General features: G+C 41.5%; 1 protein-coding gene and 1 long non-coding RNA gene across 14 annotated transcripts in view; one reads left to right on the top strand and one right to left on the bottom strand.

Annotated features, from left to right (window-relative positions):
• Positions 1-17,175, bottom strand: part of LOC114001131 (poly(rC)-binding protein 3-like) — a 141,816-nt gene that overhangs the window by 25,712 nt on the left and 98,929 nt on the right. For 5 of the 12 annotated variants that reach the window (XM_027746068.2, XM_039383946.1, XM_039383949.1 and 2 more), the window contains exons 6-11: positions 15,879-16,010; positions 13,087-13,215; positions 10,871-11,014; positions 6,143-6,199; positions 5,581-5,656; positions 3,726-3,778 (exon numbers count right to left, since the gene is read on the bottom strand). In XM_027746068.2, the coding sequence (XP_027601869.1) occupies positions 3,726-3,778; positions 5,581-5,656; positions 6,143-6,199; positions 10,871-11,014; positions 13,087-13,215; positions 15,879-16,010 (591 nt within the window). The remainder of the gene's footprint in view (positions 1-3,725; positions 3,779-5,580; positions 5,657-6,142; positions 6,200-10,870; positions 11,015-13,086; positions 13,216-15,878; positions 16,011-17,175) is intronic. The other 7 variants (XM_039383943.1, XM_039383947.1, XM_039383950.1 and 4 more) reach the window with 4 other exon arrangements.
• Positions 51-3,895, top strand: LOC120323738. 2 transcript variants are annotated; one of them, XR_005564529.1, is made up of 3 exons: positions 51-268; positions 513-640; positions 2,531-3,895. It is a non-coding gene; the product is annotated as an uncharacterized LOC120323738 (long non-coding RNA). The 2 variants fall into 2 exon arrangements; XR_005564530.1 differs by lacking the exon at positions 2,531-3,895 and adding an exon at positions 1,483-1,523.

Genomic DNA, 17,175 nt, shown 5'->3' with positions numbered 1-17,175 from the left:
ATCTGCAAAGACGAGAGCTCAGTCCTCCAGGGACTGCTGGTGGAACAGGCAGTGCCACATGCTCCCTGTGGAGCTGATACTGGGTATTTTCAGTATTTTCCAAGAAAATTTTGCTGATGTGGGTCCCCCTTTGTTATTTGCAGGGAAGTATTTAAGGCACCATGGCGAAATAGAGGCAGTTCTTCAAGTGAGCCATATCCAAATTGGATGGACTGGCATTTCTGTCTATGGAATACTGATCTTAAAATTTCTTGGTGCTTTTGGAGGGGTAAGTTGCTTTCCCGTTACTTGTCCCTGTCTCTCCCACATATATGCAAAATATGGCCAATTTTTAATCAGACAGATTGTTTAATTTTTATTGGTTTGTTCGTTTATTGTCAATGGGCATTCTGGAAGATTGAATTATGAAATCTTAAGACATCTACTTTCTGTGTCCAATCCCCTACACCCATGGATGCCATTTCTTCCATTCTTTTAAGGACCTGCCACTGTTAATGCCACTTTTTTCTCAGATTTAGGTGAAACACACTTATATTGAGTAACTTGGGCAGCAGTGATAGGACAATCAAGATCCCAGCAAGGAAAGAAAGGCAACCAAATGCCCCTGTAAGAGGTTTTGATGAGCAAAAGGAGATGCTAGGTAAGGATCAAAGTGACTTCTGAGAGGGACCAAGAGAAATTTCCTTTCTGTTCTCTTTATGGAGTTACACAGAGGTTATGAAAAAAACCTAGAAAGTCAAATCTTCTGAATTCATTATTTGGAGAGGAAGCCTCAGCTTTTAGCATGTGGAAAATAACCTTCTGTAAAACATTTTTTTTTAATTCTCCAGAATCTCTTTGCTATCAAGCAACAGGTTAGGTGCTACTGTCAGCATACTGTATGAAGAAAGCAGCATACTGTTGTTACAGAAAATATTAATGACATAAAAAAAAATTCTGTCACAGCCTTAATGCCAGAGGGAATGAGGAAAATTCATTTCAATATGAAGCTAGGTAATTTGCAAATGGCTATTAATATCTATTTGCTGTAGACTAGGCTAAACTTTCAGCTCCTTATTCTCACTGAGGCTTTGGCTTTATGTGCTTATCATTATCTTGGTTTTAAAGAGTATGTTGTAGCCCATATAGATATACACTGACTTCTCTAGTAGCTGCAAAGCATGTATTTGCAAGTCTCATGTTGTTCTCATGTGTGCTGGACTTTTACACAAATCAGCACGTACAGTAAGAAAGCTGTGGGACTCGTGCAGCACAGGGAATCCCAGGAGTTGGGGCAGGCAGGGGGACTGGCCATGGGCAACTCTGGGGCTGCACTGCAGCTCTGTGCCAGGGCCTGCAGCTTCCTTCACCTTCAACCAGATAAATAACCATTATACCACACTGATGACCTGTCTATCAAGACTGGGACTAGGAAAAGCAAGGACAAATTACCCAACTGCTGTTGCCCTGATCTCTTTCTTTTGTCCTTTTGAACACTTCCAGGGATGATGATTCCACCACTTCCCTGGACAGCCTGTTCCCATGTCTGACCACCCTTTCGGTGAAGAAATTTTTCCTAATATCCAACCTAAAACCTCCCCTGGCACAACCTTACACTTACTTGGGAAGTAAGTAAGTACTTCCACCTGGCTACACCCTTCTTTCAAGCAGCTGTAGAGAGCAATGAGGTCCCTCCTGAGCCTCCTCTCTCCAGGCTAAACAACCCCAGCTGCCTCAGCAGCTCCTCATGGGACTTGTGCTCAGACCCTTCACCAGCTTCCTTGCCCTTCTCTGGACACATTTCAGCACCTCAGTGTCTTCCCTGAACTGAGGGACCCAAACTCAACACAGGATGCACGGTGTGGCCTCACCAGTGCTGAGTACAGGGGGACAATCACTGCCCTGATCCTGCTGGTCACACAGGCAGTGTGTGATACAAAATTTTTGGCACTGGGCTGCCTGGAGAGCAGCCTTACTGAAGCTGTGATGGGATATCCTATAAATGGGAGACCCCAGGGAAGGTACCCTCTTGCTGATGCAGCCCAAGGACAGCCTGGCAAGGCACCTCTGATAGGCTGGGGCACAGGCAGAGCAAATGCCTTGGGAAATGCACCGGGAAACTGGTTGTCCCCCTGCAAATTCCCAAGCAGCTCCAGATGCCTGATAAGACCTGGGAGCCTGTTTTCCCCTCTGTGCTGGCACTGCAACACCAAGTGTGCACACACAGACACGGGTATGCACAGAGCACTGGTGGGCAGCACTAATGCCCTTCGGTGCTTTAATGCACACCTTGACACCCCGTGAACATCAGAACTCCCTCTTACCACCTCTAGAGCCCGTGCAGGCTGTTTCTAAGCCTAACCCCATTTTGGCCTTGACTTTGCTCCTTTAGCAACAACAGCAAGACTCACACGGCGTAGCCATAAAAATCTTCTGTCAGAAGCAAAGCGTGGATGTGTGTTTGCTTTTCACTGACAGTGCTGAGCTGGGGCATTTCACACCTCCCACATGAGAAACTGATGGGTTTTTTAAATTTTCTACTCCACTACAGGACCCGAGGCAAACTTCCTCCTTTTCCTTCTCCGCTATGAACCTCGAAAGAAGTCAAAAGAGTGACCTTGGGTTTATATCTCTGATGGCAAGAACAAGATCTGCCTGAAAGCGAGATTAAAAAAATTTGCACTGTAAGGACAAACAGGTTGCTCCTATAAAATTCTCAACATACAACAAATTGGGTTGTAAAGCAGGTACTGCTAAATCGCATCTTTTAAGTAACAGAAAGCTTATGAAGTCACAGCACTCACACCCTTGCTTCTTTGTTATTCTGTATCTTTTTCTTACTGTAAATCATTGCCACTGAGTTTAATAGGGCTTGCACAATATTGTAAGTATCTTTTAAATAGTCTAATTGCTATTTGTGTTCCCACTCATGCTTGAAAGCTTTTTTTACTAGAGGGGAAAACTTCCATTTTCCAAATGACTCATTTGCAATGAAAACTGAAAAAAACCCCAACCCTGTTTGCAATGAAATTGAGTAACAGGGGAAGGCATTTTTACGTGATGCACAGTATATCAGTTGGGCATTTTGAGTAGCTGTTTTAAGGTTCAGCACCATATTGCTCATGGACACTGGGCCTGTCGATCATAGCCAGCCCAGTAGCTGAAGAAGGAGTGTTTCTAACCCTTGTTTTTAAAAATAACCCTTTATATTGGACCTTCACATAACCGAAGCAGCTTTTTTGCTGAGGAAAAATGATGCCTTGGATAAGTGCAGGTGCAGTGGGGGCTGGTACAGCACAAGCCATTGTGGTGCAAGCTCTCCACTCCCTGGCACAGAGGACTCCAGCCCAACACAGAGCACATGGGGCTGCATGTTCTTACACCCCCTTTAGCCCTTCTGCTGAGACCACCCATGCTGCTGCCACCTGAGAGATGAGTTTTGGGAACTCATCTAGGAAAGCAGCAGGCACCCAGGCTTTAATGAAGCCGGTGAAGCACCCCGGCACCAGCACCATCAGGCAACCAACCCAGCATTGCTGGAGACCTGACACGAGAGGGGACAGTCACTTCCGCTGCTTCCACCCAGCATTTCACTAACCTCTAAGCACCCTCTCCCCAACAGACTAAATGCTGTACAGTTTATTCTGGGGGCTACTGTTTACAGATCAGCCAAAGATGGGAGGTTTCCCCTCTGGTGGCAGAGGAGCGAGAGAAGAGAAAGAGATACGGACTATTGGTCCACTTACATCATTGGGAATAGTAAGTTCATGGGAACTGGTTGGAGTAGTGGCATCCAGTCCTATTCAGGGGACAGAGGGAAAATGTTACGCCAGCTGTTTGCAAGAAGGGCAAGACACAACAAATGAAATTTTAAAGAAGAAAACATACAGAAGGCAGGAGAGAAAAAAAAAAGAGAAGAGAGGAGCAAAGAAAAAAGAGAACTGCTAGTGAAACAGAAAAGAAAGCAAAGGATGCAAAACTCTGAGGGCTGGACTAATTTTAAATGAGTCTTATTTTAATTAACCTTTAACCCACCAAAGCAACAAATGTTACATGAGATTCCACAAGGTCATAAAAAGCTTCTAGAAAATGAAGGGTTTCCCCTAAAAATAGTCTCCAAAGTTTGTTCTAAACACATCAACTGAGAAATTAATGGATGGCTGAAATTTGACCTGTCTACCAGGAGTTCTAGAATATGGAAAATTAAAGTGGATGTCAAATGAACAATTAGCAGAACATAATACATAGATATGAAAAATAAAAAATTAACAAATTAAAGTAAGGACAAGGAAACTAACTTAGGAAAATTTGGAAATTATATATGTGGGATTAGTTGCTGAAGAAATGTTGGGAAGGGTAATTTTGGAAGGGAAATGGACAAAATACTCTAAGCTGCATACATTTGTTTGTAAATTGGGTGGACAAAAGGAAAATGCTCAGGAAAAATGGAATTACTGCTCTAACACACAGTGACATTACAGAAATGTATATCTCACAAATATAACCAGGAAAAGATTGGGGAGCAGCATGTTAATGACAAGAATAAGGAAAATACAAAGCTAGGAAAGGCAGTTTAGTATCACTTGTAGGTATTTTATCAGATACATCATAAAGAAAAAAAAGAATATTTTGGATGTCATGTCTCTTTCTCTTATGTTCTCTTTTTTGCTGTTTATTGTATTATCTGTACAGACATGCCAAAAATACCAATTTCCAACTAGAAAAGGTGGAAAATAAATACTCTACAGAAAAGTGACTTGCCTACATTTTACTGATGTTTACATTCAATTACGAGTTGCATATGCTTAAGTCACATTCTACAAAAATATCAAACAAGTTGCTCACGGAATTTGATGTATGTGATAAAATGTTATTTGCCATACAAAGCATGTACCAGCACATATGCACCTCTGTTCTCTGAAGTTTTTAGGTACCAAGCATGTATGTCGTGAAGCACAGTAAAAATGTTTATTTGCAGGGTTAAGTGACTTCTCACTCTTGAATCAAGAATTCAGCCTCAGCTTTATTAAGCATAGAACAAATTTGTAGTCCTTAGCTAAACTGCCATTGCACTTTGTAGCTATCTGTGTTATCTAGTAGGAAGTGAGGCACTTGTCCCAGCAGTGATGACTACAGATGCTCTCAAGAGATTTGGCTCTACAGGAATTCAAGTTTCAGCATGCCATAATTTCTTTAATTGGTATTTCTGTACCACGAATATATAGTTTTCCCATTTTTGTTTCTTTCTGAACTATGTTACTAAATTGGACAAGAAGCATGCCCAAGTACTTCACTTGTAAGCAACTGGTACATACTGTATGGTCCATAATAACTTTATGAGGACTGAACAAAAGAAACTCAGGGCTTTTAGCCAATGGCACAAATGAAGCAGTTGTGATTAATAAAAGTAACAAACAAAGCATGTTTTAGTAGTGATGACAGGAATTGTAACAGAGGTTGGGGGGGGAAGAAGACAGGTTAATGTATAAAAACAGAAGGATTGCTGGTCATTGACCACATTTATTATTAAAATGATGTAATGACCACGGGAAACAAAGCTGTTAAGAAGAAGGACATCCCCAGGGGGTCATGGGTACGTACCAGGGAAACCAGGGGTGGTCTGCCCAAGGGGAGTAAAGGGGGGATGCTGCATAGCCAACTGGTGAAGCTTGGTCAACTGCAGGGCAGGATGGGAAATTAGAACTAACCAATCAAATGGAATTATTTCAGAGCAGAGAAACCATCTTACATGTTCTAAAACTGGATTAATTAAAATTATATTGAAAAAAAAAGGTTTAATAATTCATTCTAGTCTACCGTAGAGGAAAAAAAGAAAACCCAAACTGGTTATAAATGACATCTCTACTGTTATTACATGTAATGGCTGTTGTTAATATTAACTAATTATTGTAGGATTACATATTAAAAGAACTCAAATATATCACATGCGAAAAAAGACCAAGATAACTGTCATTTGTTCCTGGGCCATTGTACTTTCTAGCAATTATTACACAAGGTAAGAGATGCAGCTGAGCTAACACTTGGCTATACAGTGTGTTGTTCAGGAAAGGTGTCCTTAGGCCGTGTCTTTATTGCTACCTGTAGAAAGCAAATGCTGCCCAGAACAAATAAGAGGGAAAGGAACAAAAAGGGAGTAATTTACATGTGCTGGACTCACGTCTGGATGAGGGATGGCATACTGCCCCTGAATCGTGAATGCCTGAAAACAAGCACAATTAAGACACAGGTTAGTCAGGTGGGACAAGCAGTGCTCCTGTTCTCATCAGAAAAGCTTCTCCTGGCCCCTTAGGTAAATGCTACCTGCATCGCTTTCAACACTGAGTGAAGTTTAATTGTCTTGTGCTGCTTGATAACTCTTGGCACAGAACAGAAAGGTCTCTGTCAGGCTGTCCATGTACCCCTTGCATGCAGAGGATGCCCAGTGCCACTGCTTGAGCTCTGACAACCTTGACCCTCAGGACCTCAGAGCTGAGGACACTGAGGGGGTCAAGGAGCACAGGGGGTGGCCACTTCCCCTCCCTGCTACTCCATCTGCCCAGTGACACCAATGCACATAGGGAGATGCTGATGCCGAAGCAGCAAGGGGCACAGCAAAGAGGGGACAGATGTGCCCACTGGATGCCCTGCCCTGCCCTGCCATCCAGCTCCTGACTGCCATGTGTGTGCACGGACACATGCCAGTCAGCTCTGAGTCACCTCCTCTGGTTATCGACAGCCACAGATGCTGAGTGCCAGCAAACACGTGCCCTGGGACACCTCATGGGGCTTGCACCCCAGGTTGCCATGCCAGGGGGTATGAGAGTACATGTGCTGGATGGCAGTCTGTCCCGCACTGCCTGGGCACAGGGCCAGCAGGCCAACCTGGAGATAGGAGCATGATGGAGACCCCCAGCATTGTGGTCTTATCTTCCACAAAAAGCCAAATATCCTCCCTCCAAATTCAGCCACCCTGCACCACAAGAACAGTGCATGGGGTATAGTTTCTGGCATCACTTCTGGCAGGACTGGGCTGAGGCGGGGGAGGCAAAAAAGCATGTGAGAGAGGAGGGATATAACTGGCACCAGTTAACACAGTCCTTTGTCTCTTCTGCTGGTTCTGTTCAGCTCTCTGTAGTGGCCTACAAACTACAGAGAGTTTAGGATTTTCTATTGTATCTGAAAGGTATGGCATGCCAGAAAAATTTTAATGTGCTTGTGCTTAGACAGGCAGGAAAACAGAAGGAGAAATTATAACATAAATATTTGTAGTGGGAGAATTATAAACAGGAACAGAGCTGATTAGCTTAGTTTGCGAAACGCTTATTTGACAAAAGGCCTCTTAGAAAGCAATGAATCCTCTGCAAATGATCAAACAATTCATTTAATGGAGTTTGGATATTAAAACCTTTAATGTCTCAACTGCGTGATGCACATTTCTGCAGCAGAATTTCCCTTCTGGAGAAGAAACATTTCATTTAGTTTTTAAATTAGTTATAAAGCCAGGCCGTAATCCGGCAAACATTATGCACATGAGCAGTTTTCAGGCAGAAGTGTGGGGCTCAATGGGATGTCATGGGCAAACGTATTCATGTGCATCTATACCAGATGGCCATCAATGAGGGTTTATGTATCAAAAGACAAGCTTCCAGTCCACTAAAACAGGTGATCACTGCCATCAGTGGGTCTAAAGGAAGCACATGTTCAAGCAAACAAGACATGTTTAACTGTTTTACCAAATGAGGACAAGCTGAGTGGGGGCTCTGTGCTTAGCCAAGCACAGGAGCAGCCTCAGGTTTGGAAACTCCACTTTGGTGTCTGACCCTCTGTGCTGGATCACAAGTGTCCTTTCTGGTCTCAGCTTTACTTCTAACCTAGCTGAGAGAACATCTTTCACATGGCTGTTTCCCAAGCAGCGGTCTGCAAACCAGCAAGAATCTCTCACAAATCACCAGTGAACCTAACGAAATTCAGCCCTTATCTCATCATTCCGCTTCCTCATACTTCCATGTACATATACAAGAAAGCAAACAGACTGGAGAAATAACAAAAACATTCAATGCTTGGACTAGGTTTACTTGGTCGCTTTGATTGTCAATGAAAACCATCATAGCAGCATGGACAATATGGGACTTGAATTTTCTTTCCCAGCAAAAAAAAAAAAAAAAAAAAAAAGAAAAAAAAGGAAGTTCTTAATTTCTTTTAGGTTCCCAAAAGGTCATTTGATTGATTTAGGTTGAGAAAAAAGTCTTTGACAGCTTTACCCCTTAGCAGGGGAACCACGTGTTCTGGGGCTGAGGCACACTCAGCACAAGCCTGGGAGAGTCTGCTGAGACATCTGTCCATTGATGGAAGCGGATCCATAGCTCATGTCTCAGTGAAATGTTAAAGCCAAGGGCAACTTTCCTACTGATGTAAGTAACACAGCAGGGATAACCCGGTCTTCAACTCTTCCTCAATTTAAACCATAAAACTGCTATGGGACATAAAGCAAAGCTGCACCCTGTGAGTACCCATCTGAACACCAATGTAGCACACTGGGTAGAACTTTCCAGTTTAACCACTGCATATGCTAAGTATTGGTAAAGGGGCAGAGCACGGCAGTGTTCACTTTCCTTTTAGATTTTTTTATGCAATGCAGTATCAAAGAAGCACAAGAGAATTAAAAACAATACTTACAGTGGAAGAACCCCAATTTGTTAAAGAAAACAAAAAATTTTATTTTGCTGATGTTGCTTGATATGCAAGTATTAAAGAAACCAAAACCTTTTGAGATAGCCATGATGTAATACAGAACAGAAAAATAACTTCTGATAGTGCAGCTAAAAGGTTGAATGTAATTAACAGTGCTGATAAAATTTTATTTTCAGTGTTAATTTCCACTTATGAAACATGGTTAAAATGTCTTTCCATACTGATGTCCAAACACACCTTAAGCATTTTCTTAAAAAATCTGCTTAGCCAGAGCACACAGAAAGTCAAAGCACACAGAAAGTGTCTCTCAACACTCTTTCTCACATCAACAAGGTTGCATTAGAAAAGTGAGAACACTCTTTTAACTGATAAAACTGAAGATGACAAGAGTATTAAGAACGGAAAATAGGATACTTTCAATTATTTATACAAACTGCTTGGAGCACTCTAGCAAACAGTTTCAATACTTTTGAGTAGTCATATACGCAGACAGTCTTTGATGGCAGTAGCAATTACAATACTGGTAGAATGGGCTGCTGCATGCATATACACATATTTCTTAAAGGAAAGCACTGCAGTGTAAACATATATATGGAGTAAATTATTCTGAACTTTCAGTCATAGACCAATTTCTGGCAAGCTATTTTAAATTTCAGTTCAACTTTGGTAACTAAGGAAGCAGATTTCTTATTTTGAAGACAATTAGCATTGGCAGGTTTAAACATGAGGAAAGATACTACATCCAAGTTATAAAAATCTGCATAAACATCACAACGTATCCTTACAGACTAGAAAGTAAAACTCCAAAACAAAAAAATTCAGAGAAAGCTCATGATAAAGGCTTGTCAGAAGTAATGGCATTTTGGTGTTTGCTTGAGAGGTGCAGGAGCTTCCTTATACAAGCAGATTGTGGTGGCACAGGTCATCACACCAATAATACCAGCAGCACCTTGTGCCCTCGGCCCCACCAGGAACCCAGTGTCCAGCTTCTCATATGACTTCCAAATTGCCTGGGGTGGGACATGGTCTCTAAGGCTGCTGTCACAGCAGCTTACACCCCACAACAGGGTGATGACCTGAGGTGGGCTGATGGGATGGGAGGTGGAACCTGCTTGCAGATGTTCCACCATGTAGGTGAGTAAATGGGTAACTGCTTAAAAATAGGTCTTGACATCACCATGGGGAAAAAATTTGGCTGGGTGGGGGTGCCTTACTGCCAAAGAGGCTTTACATATGTGAATCCTGAGTAGAGAGATGGCTGCCTTCCTTTAGGCTGGGTTTAGGGGATCAATTTCCCCTTGAGTTGGACAGGGTTGCAGCATTTCACTGCTCCACCACTGCCCATAGTCTGGTAGCTATACAGGTTCCCTTGTGAGCCTCCCACGGTGTTTTCCAGAGTACTTATCAACTGTGCTCATCACTGGCTTCTCAGTGACTACAGCTGCATTCCCCCTGCAGTGGATGATGGCAGAGAAATTTCTGCTATGTCTCAGCCACATGTTGAACACTCATTTCAGAGCATTACCAAAAGACACAGAAGAATCACATTGCACATGGGTTTCTAAAGGCAGATGAGAATCCTGACTGATATAGCTTAACATGAAGGGGGAATCATCAAAACTTCCTTGCATAAAAAAGAAACAGGAACACTGTTCTTATGTTATCAATCAGGCTGTTGCATGCCGTGGTTGGTAAGGTCTACATTTGCATGTAGGTAGTTCGTGCAACCTCAGAAACCCATTGCTACTTGGTCCCAAGGGACTACAAACAGCAGACATTGTGCGCGTGTAAATTTTTACTGCAAAACGCACTATTTGGTCCCAAAAAATATGAAAACTATGAGAGAAAAATTATGTCTTTCATGAGCAGAGATGTCCTGCTGTTTGATTATCTCTGAAAACTGACAAAACTGCTTATACTGCTAGTGGAGCTACAAATTAAGAGTCAAAAAACTGACCCTACAATAAGGAGATTTGTCCCACTCAATGAGCATCTGATTTGGACACCTCTCAATTCACAGAAGGGCAAACTTTTCTTAATTAAAGAATTCAATTTTAAATCTTGGTAAAATACCAGTCATCACATTTTGCATCAAGTTTGCAATGCAGTGTTCTCCCGTCCTGCAAACTGTAAGCACGCAGAGTAGACAAAGCACATCAATACTATACCAGGCAAGAAAGAGTAAAAGTTGAAAACTAACAGGCGCTGGCTGAGGTTGGGCCAAGACGGTGTGGTTTCCAGCTGAAGCCAAAATGGTGTCTGCTCTTACCTGGCCACCTGCAAAAATGATAGGTGCAGAGGCAGGTTTGGGACGGTAGGGGATGGTGGCACCTTTGGGTGGGGACTGCAGACAAAAACACAAAGCAATCAAAATGCAGAATGAAGCAGATCTTGTATTAATAAAATCTCTCTTTATTTTGGTCACCTCAGACAACAAGGCATGCAGATAACCCAGCCCACCCTGTCCTCCACCCCATCAGATCAAAAGAATGCCAGAGGCCTCCTGTCTGGGCTTTCAGGGGAAGAGTCGAGGACCTACTCCACAGCCAAAACAGGCATTGGTGACACTTGTGGTTCACTACTGCCACTGTCAGATGAAGCTCTGAAGCTTAATTAAGCATGCCAAGGCATTTCAGGAAACACGGGCACAATTTTGAAATTTGTCAATGTTTTGGAAGAGTCCAGCCTGACCTCCTGCTTTGCTAACAGAGAGCCCATCTCCTGCTTATCAATCTTTCCCATACTGCTTACACTTCAAGGTTTCTTTTTTACCAACTCAATTAAGTCAGCTGTTCCATTGCAAATGATCAGCCTGATCCTGCCTTTCGTCTGACTGAGCTGGAAGGCTGGAGAAAAATCTTCTCACCTTCAGCAGGAGTGTAACGATGGTCTATAATGCATCAAAAGGGGACCTGTTCCCTGTAGCCCAAGGCAAGAACCCAAGGGGAAACCCCTGACTGAGGCTAACTTTATCCTCGTAAGTAAAGCAAGAGCATGTGTCTGCAAAAAAGGCTTCAAGCTGTCTGTGGAACACCTAGCAGAATGGTACCCTGATTTCAGTGTGCTGACTACAACTAGAGAAGGTTACAACAATTTGTGTGTCCATGAATTGGTATCATATAATTAGCTACTGCATGTCAATGAAAGTGCTTGTTGCCAAATTAAATATATGCTACAAATTAGAGCCCATATGTGTTCTTAAATGTTTGAAGCAGCAAACTGCAGTTAAGCCAGTGTCCTCTTTGTGCTGCTTGCTATTTGCCTAACCCTAAAATTAAGTACTCTTAAGTGAAAGCTGGCTATTTAAAAAGTGGCTCTACCCGTGGAGAAATAGGATTGTGTCTCTCTGATTTTGAGAAGCAGTTTCTCTCTTCTTCTTTACTAAATAACTGTTTATTCCACCAATGTCACTTAGACAGTAGACTACATTCAGTAGTTACAAAGCTGGTAACTGTTGCCTTCATATTAGTTTCTATTCTCTTGTATTTTTATACAGAAATCCCTTCCTCACAGTAGTCCAGAAAAAAACTGAAGGAAGAGTCAGTTTTCCCCAGTAAAACACTGGGGATTTATTGGATTTTATGCTTTTATTTGCATTTAGGCTGTATGACATTTTAATGCAAAGGCTCTATGTCATTTTGATGCACTGCATACTCCTGAACAGCCAATAGCTGTAGTGCTGTCTCAGATACTCCACTGTTTCTCCCCTCCTTAAAGAATAACAAAACAGTAGGGTGTCAGAGGTCACCATGAGACAGCCCTTGACTAGATTATGTAAAAAGCAAAACAAACCTAAAAACCACAGAAAATTTTCCAGTGGAAAATGTGATAAAAGCAGAGATGTTTCACGTTCATTGTCAAAAATTACTAGGTCAAAATACTTAATTTTGATTTGCTAAAATTTTTTTTTACAAATTTCCATTCAGTTGAGAAATGTACTTGCATGAAATTATGGGCATTTTCAGCAAGGGGATTTTTACATAAATTAATTTTGTATTATTTAAACTAAGAGCTAAAAAACCTGTCATCAAAATAAAACATTCTGGCCTTATGCAATGACCTGACCCTAAGGAATGTCCTGACTAGTCAGAATTATTTCTATTTAAACAAGACTTAGGGGTTTTCTTCCCTATTCTGCATCAGAATAAAATGCATTTCTCTCAGAACAGCTGCAGCTCCGTGCTGGACCTGGTTGTTGTTTGACAGTGACATGACAGCCTTGATCTTTGATTGCTAATCCCTGCTGCGAGAGGATCTCAAACACCCAGAAGGGCACAGTCTAACAGAGCCCTCTGGAAATTCCCAGCACAGGAAGGGCAGGCAGTACCCCAGGGGAGCCCATGGCAATTAAAAATTATTAATACTGTTGTTTGAGCAGCTCCCGAGTGAGAGGTGAAATGCCAAGTGCTCACTCACCTCCAGCATAACCACACATATCTGTTTCACACACTGGATGATGGCGTCGGGAGTGCCCGAGATAGTCACTGCGCGCTCCGTCGAGTTCGGCAGCATGTCCCCTGCTACCTGCACCTGGGCTCCTGTGGACTTGAGCAGAGACAAAGCAAAGGGAGTGTCACCACGAGGAAATGGCACCTCTCCAAACCCAGTCATTCACCTCTAAACTTTTTGTCTTTTCTTTCCTAGACACGTGGTAGAGCGTGTATGTAAAACTCATCCCCACACTGGGGTCTGGTAGGACATGGATTTGCCTGTTCAAGCCAATTCGCCAGCACTCCCATCCTAGGAGGATTAGTCCTTAGCAGCTGTTAATGAATCAAATTGTGACCTGAATTTCAGGAGAAGTCTTTTAACCCTCTTGAAGACAGACAGTTGTAATGCTGACTAAAAAGTTAAAAACGTGAAATGAAGTACTTTTCAATAATAAAAAAATGAAAGGAAAAAAATACCAATAACTGAAGAAGATTGGCTAATCAAATGTGTCTCAGATAAATGGCTCTTTAATCTATTGATGGTTGATTTGTGTTGCTTGTTGAAATCTGAGGCTGCCTTATGCTGTATTTCAGGATGGTACAGAACCACTTCTAAATTATAATTAGTGTTGATTAAATATATGCATATCATCAACTTTTAGCTCAAGGAGGTAATGAGCCACTTTTGAGTTTTTTTATTTTTTAAAATTTGATCTTGGCACTAATGTGTGTTAGTTAACAAAAAAAACCAAAACTAAACCAAAACAAACAAACAAACAAACAAACAAACAAACAAAAAACCAAAGAAAGAAAAAAATACTAGTAACCAAAACAAACGCTGACATTATTTCACAAACATGGAAGACCTTTTTAATCCCTAGAAAAAACCTCAGGCATTTGATATTGAGTTAGGTCTTCCACATATTGCAAAAAAGATCTATTCCTGACTGTTGTTGTACTGCAGTATCTGGGGCTTTTAAAAAAAGTATTTTCAGTAACCACTGACTTCATGTCAGTCAGCAAGGAGTTAATTTGTTTTCCTGCTGGTTACACACAACACGTTATTCTTCTTTCTAAAGACTGATTAAATTACTGATTGTATCTTCTATTCACTACTGCTTTTTAAGGCCAAAATATCAATTCCTTGCTCTGTAATAGGCTTTGGAATTTTGCCATAATTTGATCAATCATCATGCCTTTATTTTTCTTTTTCTTTTTGTAATCTTATCTTGAAAATAGTACTGCAACCCTCCATGTTGTTTCTGGATGCACGACTGAACACAAAAGACCATCCCTCGTGCAACTGCTATTCTGTGTGTTGTGTGATGATCAAATTGCTTTTTAACATACATTTCTGGGTATGTGTACATCTAGCACAAAAGACTGCCAGAGTCATTCATGCATTTGCTTCCAGTGCCAGTCTTTTTGGTCATACATCAGCAATGAAAAAATGAGTAATATTTTGTCCATTATGCTTAAGAAAATGTGTAGTGTGACTTCTTGCTACATTAGCCTTATCAAAACACCTATTTGGCCAAACACTATCCTTTTACTTCCTTGTACTAGACTAAAGGTAATTGCTTATGACACTATGCTTACCAGGATAATCATTTCAGTCATTTAATTTAACCAACAGACCAATTTTACCTTTAAAATCCTATGTCCTAAATGCATTCTTTCAGTACTCTCAATGGAGTTACCCATACTTAAAATAAAATCCAAGCTGCAAAACCTAGAGCTAAGTACTCACTAGCACACAGTTCACACTCATGCCTGCTCCAATTTTAATACAACTAAAAAATCAACTTAAAGCTTCATAAAACCTACTGTCTTGAATCTACATTTTAGATAAAAAAGGAACACGGTAAAGCCTGTCAAAAGTGGGTTTTTTTGACACAGGCAAATAAAAAAAAATGGATCAACATGTTATCTTAATATTTAACACTTCATTCTCTGTTGGAATGAATACAAATTTAGACGGAATACTGTCACTTTCTTTAGACTAATAATCCACTTTTCTAAAATTTCCAAGTCAGATTTTCTCTATATAACTAAGCATGTTCCTAATTTTCTTCTATGACTGATTACAAACACCAAATCCTTGGCTTGGCATGTGCCATATTGTTACAGTCATGCACGGAAGAATTAAAACTGGCAAAGTACGATAATTTTTGCATTTTTTGTTTAGAGGAAAAAGTGGTTGCTAGCACATTAAGTGAATACCTTAGCTAAAGTTTGGATTAAAAAAAACCCCAATATGTGTTTGTAATACATGAAACCAGTTCACCTGTGGCACATTAACACTAGGGAGAAACAGAACAGGAGCATGAAAATCATACTTTTCTAAAAAGTAGAACCTGGACTTCCCAGTGCTACCTGGTCTTTCTCTGTCTGCAAGCACGGTAACTAATTTGGAAATGGCTGCAACTCTCTGACTTGGGATAACCTGAGTATGGCTGGGGAAGGGCCTGTGCCTGAAGAGAAACTCGAAGATCCATTTCTGTTACTGTTGTTTTACTAAATTGCGCATCAAGGGCTTTATGTATTGTAAAGCTGTTTTTCTATTTCACACATGGTCTTTAGTGTCAAGGACAGTACAAGGGTCCAGCTGTGCTGGACCCACTGCTTCTCCTACAGCAAGTTTTTTACAGTTTTTTCACTCGCTCATGCTCATGCTGGTGCGATGAGCAAAGTGCAGTGGGTGATGCTGGCAGGGCATGCTGCAGTAGGATGCTGAGCTAGCCAGTGTCCCCAGCAGACATCCCATGACCTACTTACCTCCCTGATTTCTTTGATTTTGGAACCTCCTTTTCCTATAAGGGATCCACACTGACTTGCCGGGACGACGAGCCGCAGCGTTACGGGCGGTTTGCTTGTCACCGTGCTGTTCGTCATCGAAGCGTTTATGTCCTGTAATCACAATGTCAGTGAGCATTAGCGGGGGATTTGTCACTCCTGGTAAGCACTGAAGGGCTCAGAGAAAATGCCTGTGGAGACCTGGGGAGCATGCAACCAGTTCTAGTTTGTTTTGTGGTGGGTAAAACCACTGGCTCTGGTGGTGATACACCGTAAATACAAGCCACACAAGCGGCTTGTGCCAGAGGAACCCTTCAGCTGTTTGGCGTTGCAAGTCCATGCTGTGGGGTCAGAGGGCAAGACAGGGCGGAGGAGGTGGTATCTGTCATTAGACCAGCCCAAACAGATGAAAAAGGCAAAGAGGCTTTTGTGTTCACAGGCTTCCAAGTCCTGTTTTGGTCTCTTTTTCACCACCTCAATTAGAATCTTTATATTATATGATATGTCTTTACATTTCACAGAGTTTCTTCTCAGATTTGGTACAAAAGACAAAGATTAAAAAAGGGAATGACAATGAACCTGTGAATAATCTGAAGCAGAGAAAATCAGGTTAGTTTGACAAATATTTTGCTGCCCCCTAGATATAATTTCTCTTTTGTAGCAGATCCATAAGCACTTGCAGAGCTACCCAGTTTCAAAATCTTTTCCATCATGGCTATGTAACCAGAGTACAAAATGCTCAACAGAACAGCAATTGCCTGTATCCAGGTAATGTAACATATATCTGTGTATCTCATTATCCAACGAGACTACGCTATACATTCTCATGAGCATCTCAATATACTACTTGTTGCAAGGTTTAAACTGTTTTAAATATATTTTTTTTGCTGAAAATCTTCTAGGCAATACAAAACAATCCCCCTAAAGGCTTCATCACAGAGGAAAAGACAAAGCTTATCTTCCCACTGATCAATGGGATGCTGTTAAGGGGACTTAGGATCACAGAAATAAAAAGCCACAAGTTGCATGGCACCTGTCCAACAACTCGTAAGAATCTCAATGTGTTTTGGTAACAGTAGCTATGAACTAGAAAGACTGTCTCATCCATCTGTGAGGTGGCAGGGCACAGCTATTATACCTTTCACAGAAATGTTACCCAAGAGATTTGGACAGGAATGAGAAAACGTGCATTTTGTACTAATTTAACTCATTTGTGATGCAACACGAGTTCCAGCAGACAGAACTGATATGATTCCCTACATTCTCACTTATCACTTGT

The sequence above is a fragment of the Pipra filicauda genome, unplaced genomic scaffold, assembly GCF_003945595.2.
Source record: "Pipra filicauda isolate LSUMZ 115617 unplaced genomic scaffold, ASM394559v2 scaffold331_size1881853_pilon, whole genome shotgun sequence".
NCBI classification, from domain to species: Eukaryota; Metazoa; Chordata; class Aves; order Passeriformes; family Pipridae; genus Pipra; species Pipra filicauda.
The sequence above is the reverse complement of the archived record's forward strand: the minus strand, read 5'-3'. Positions and strand labels throughout refer to the sequence as shown.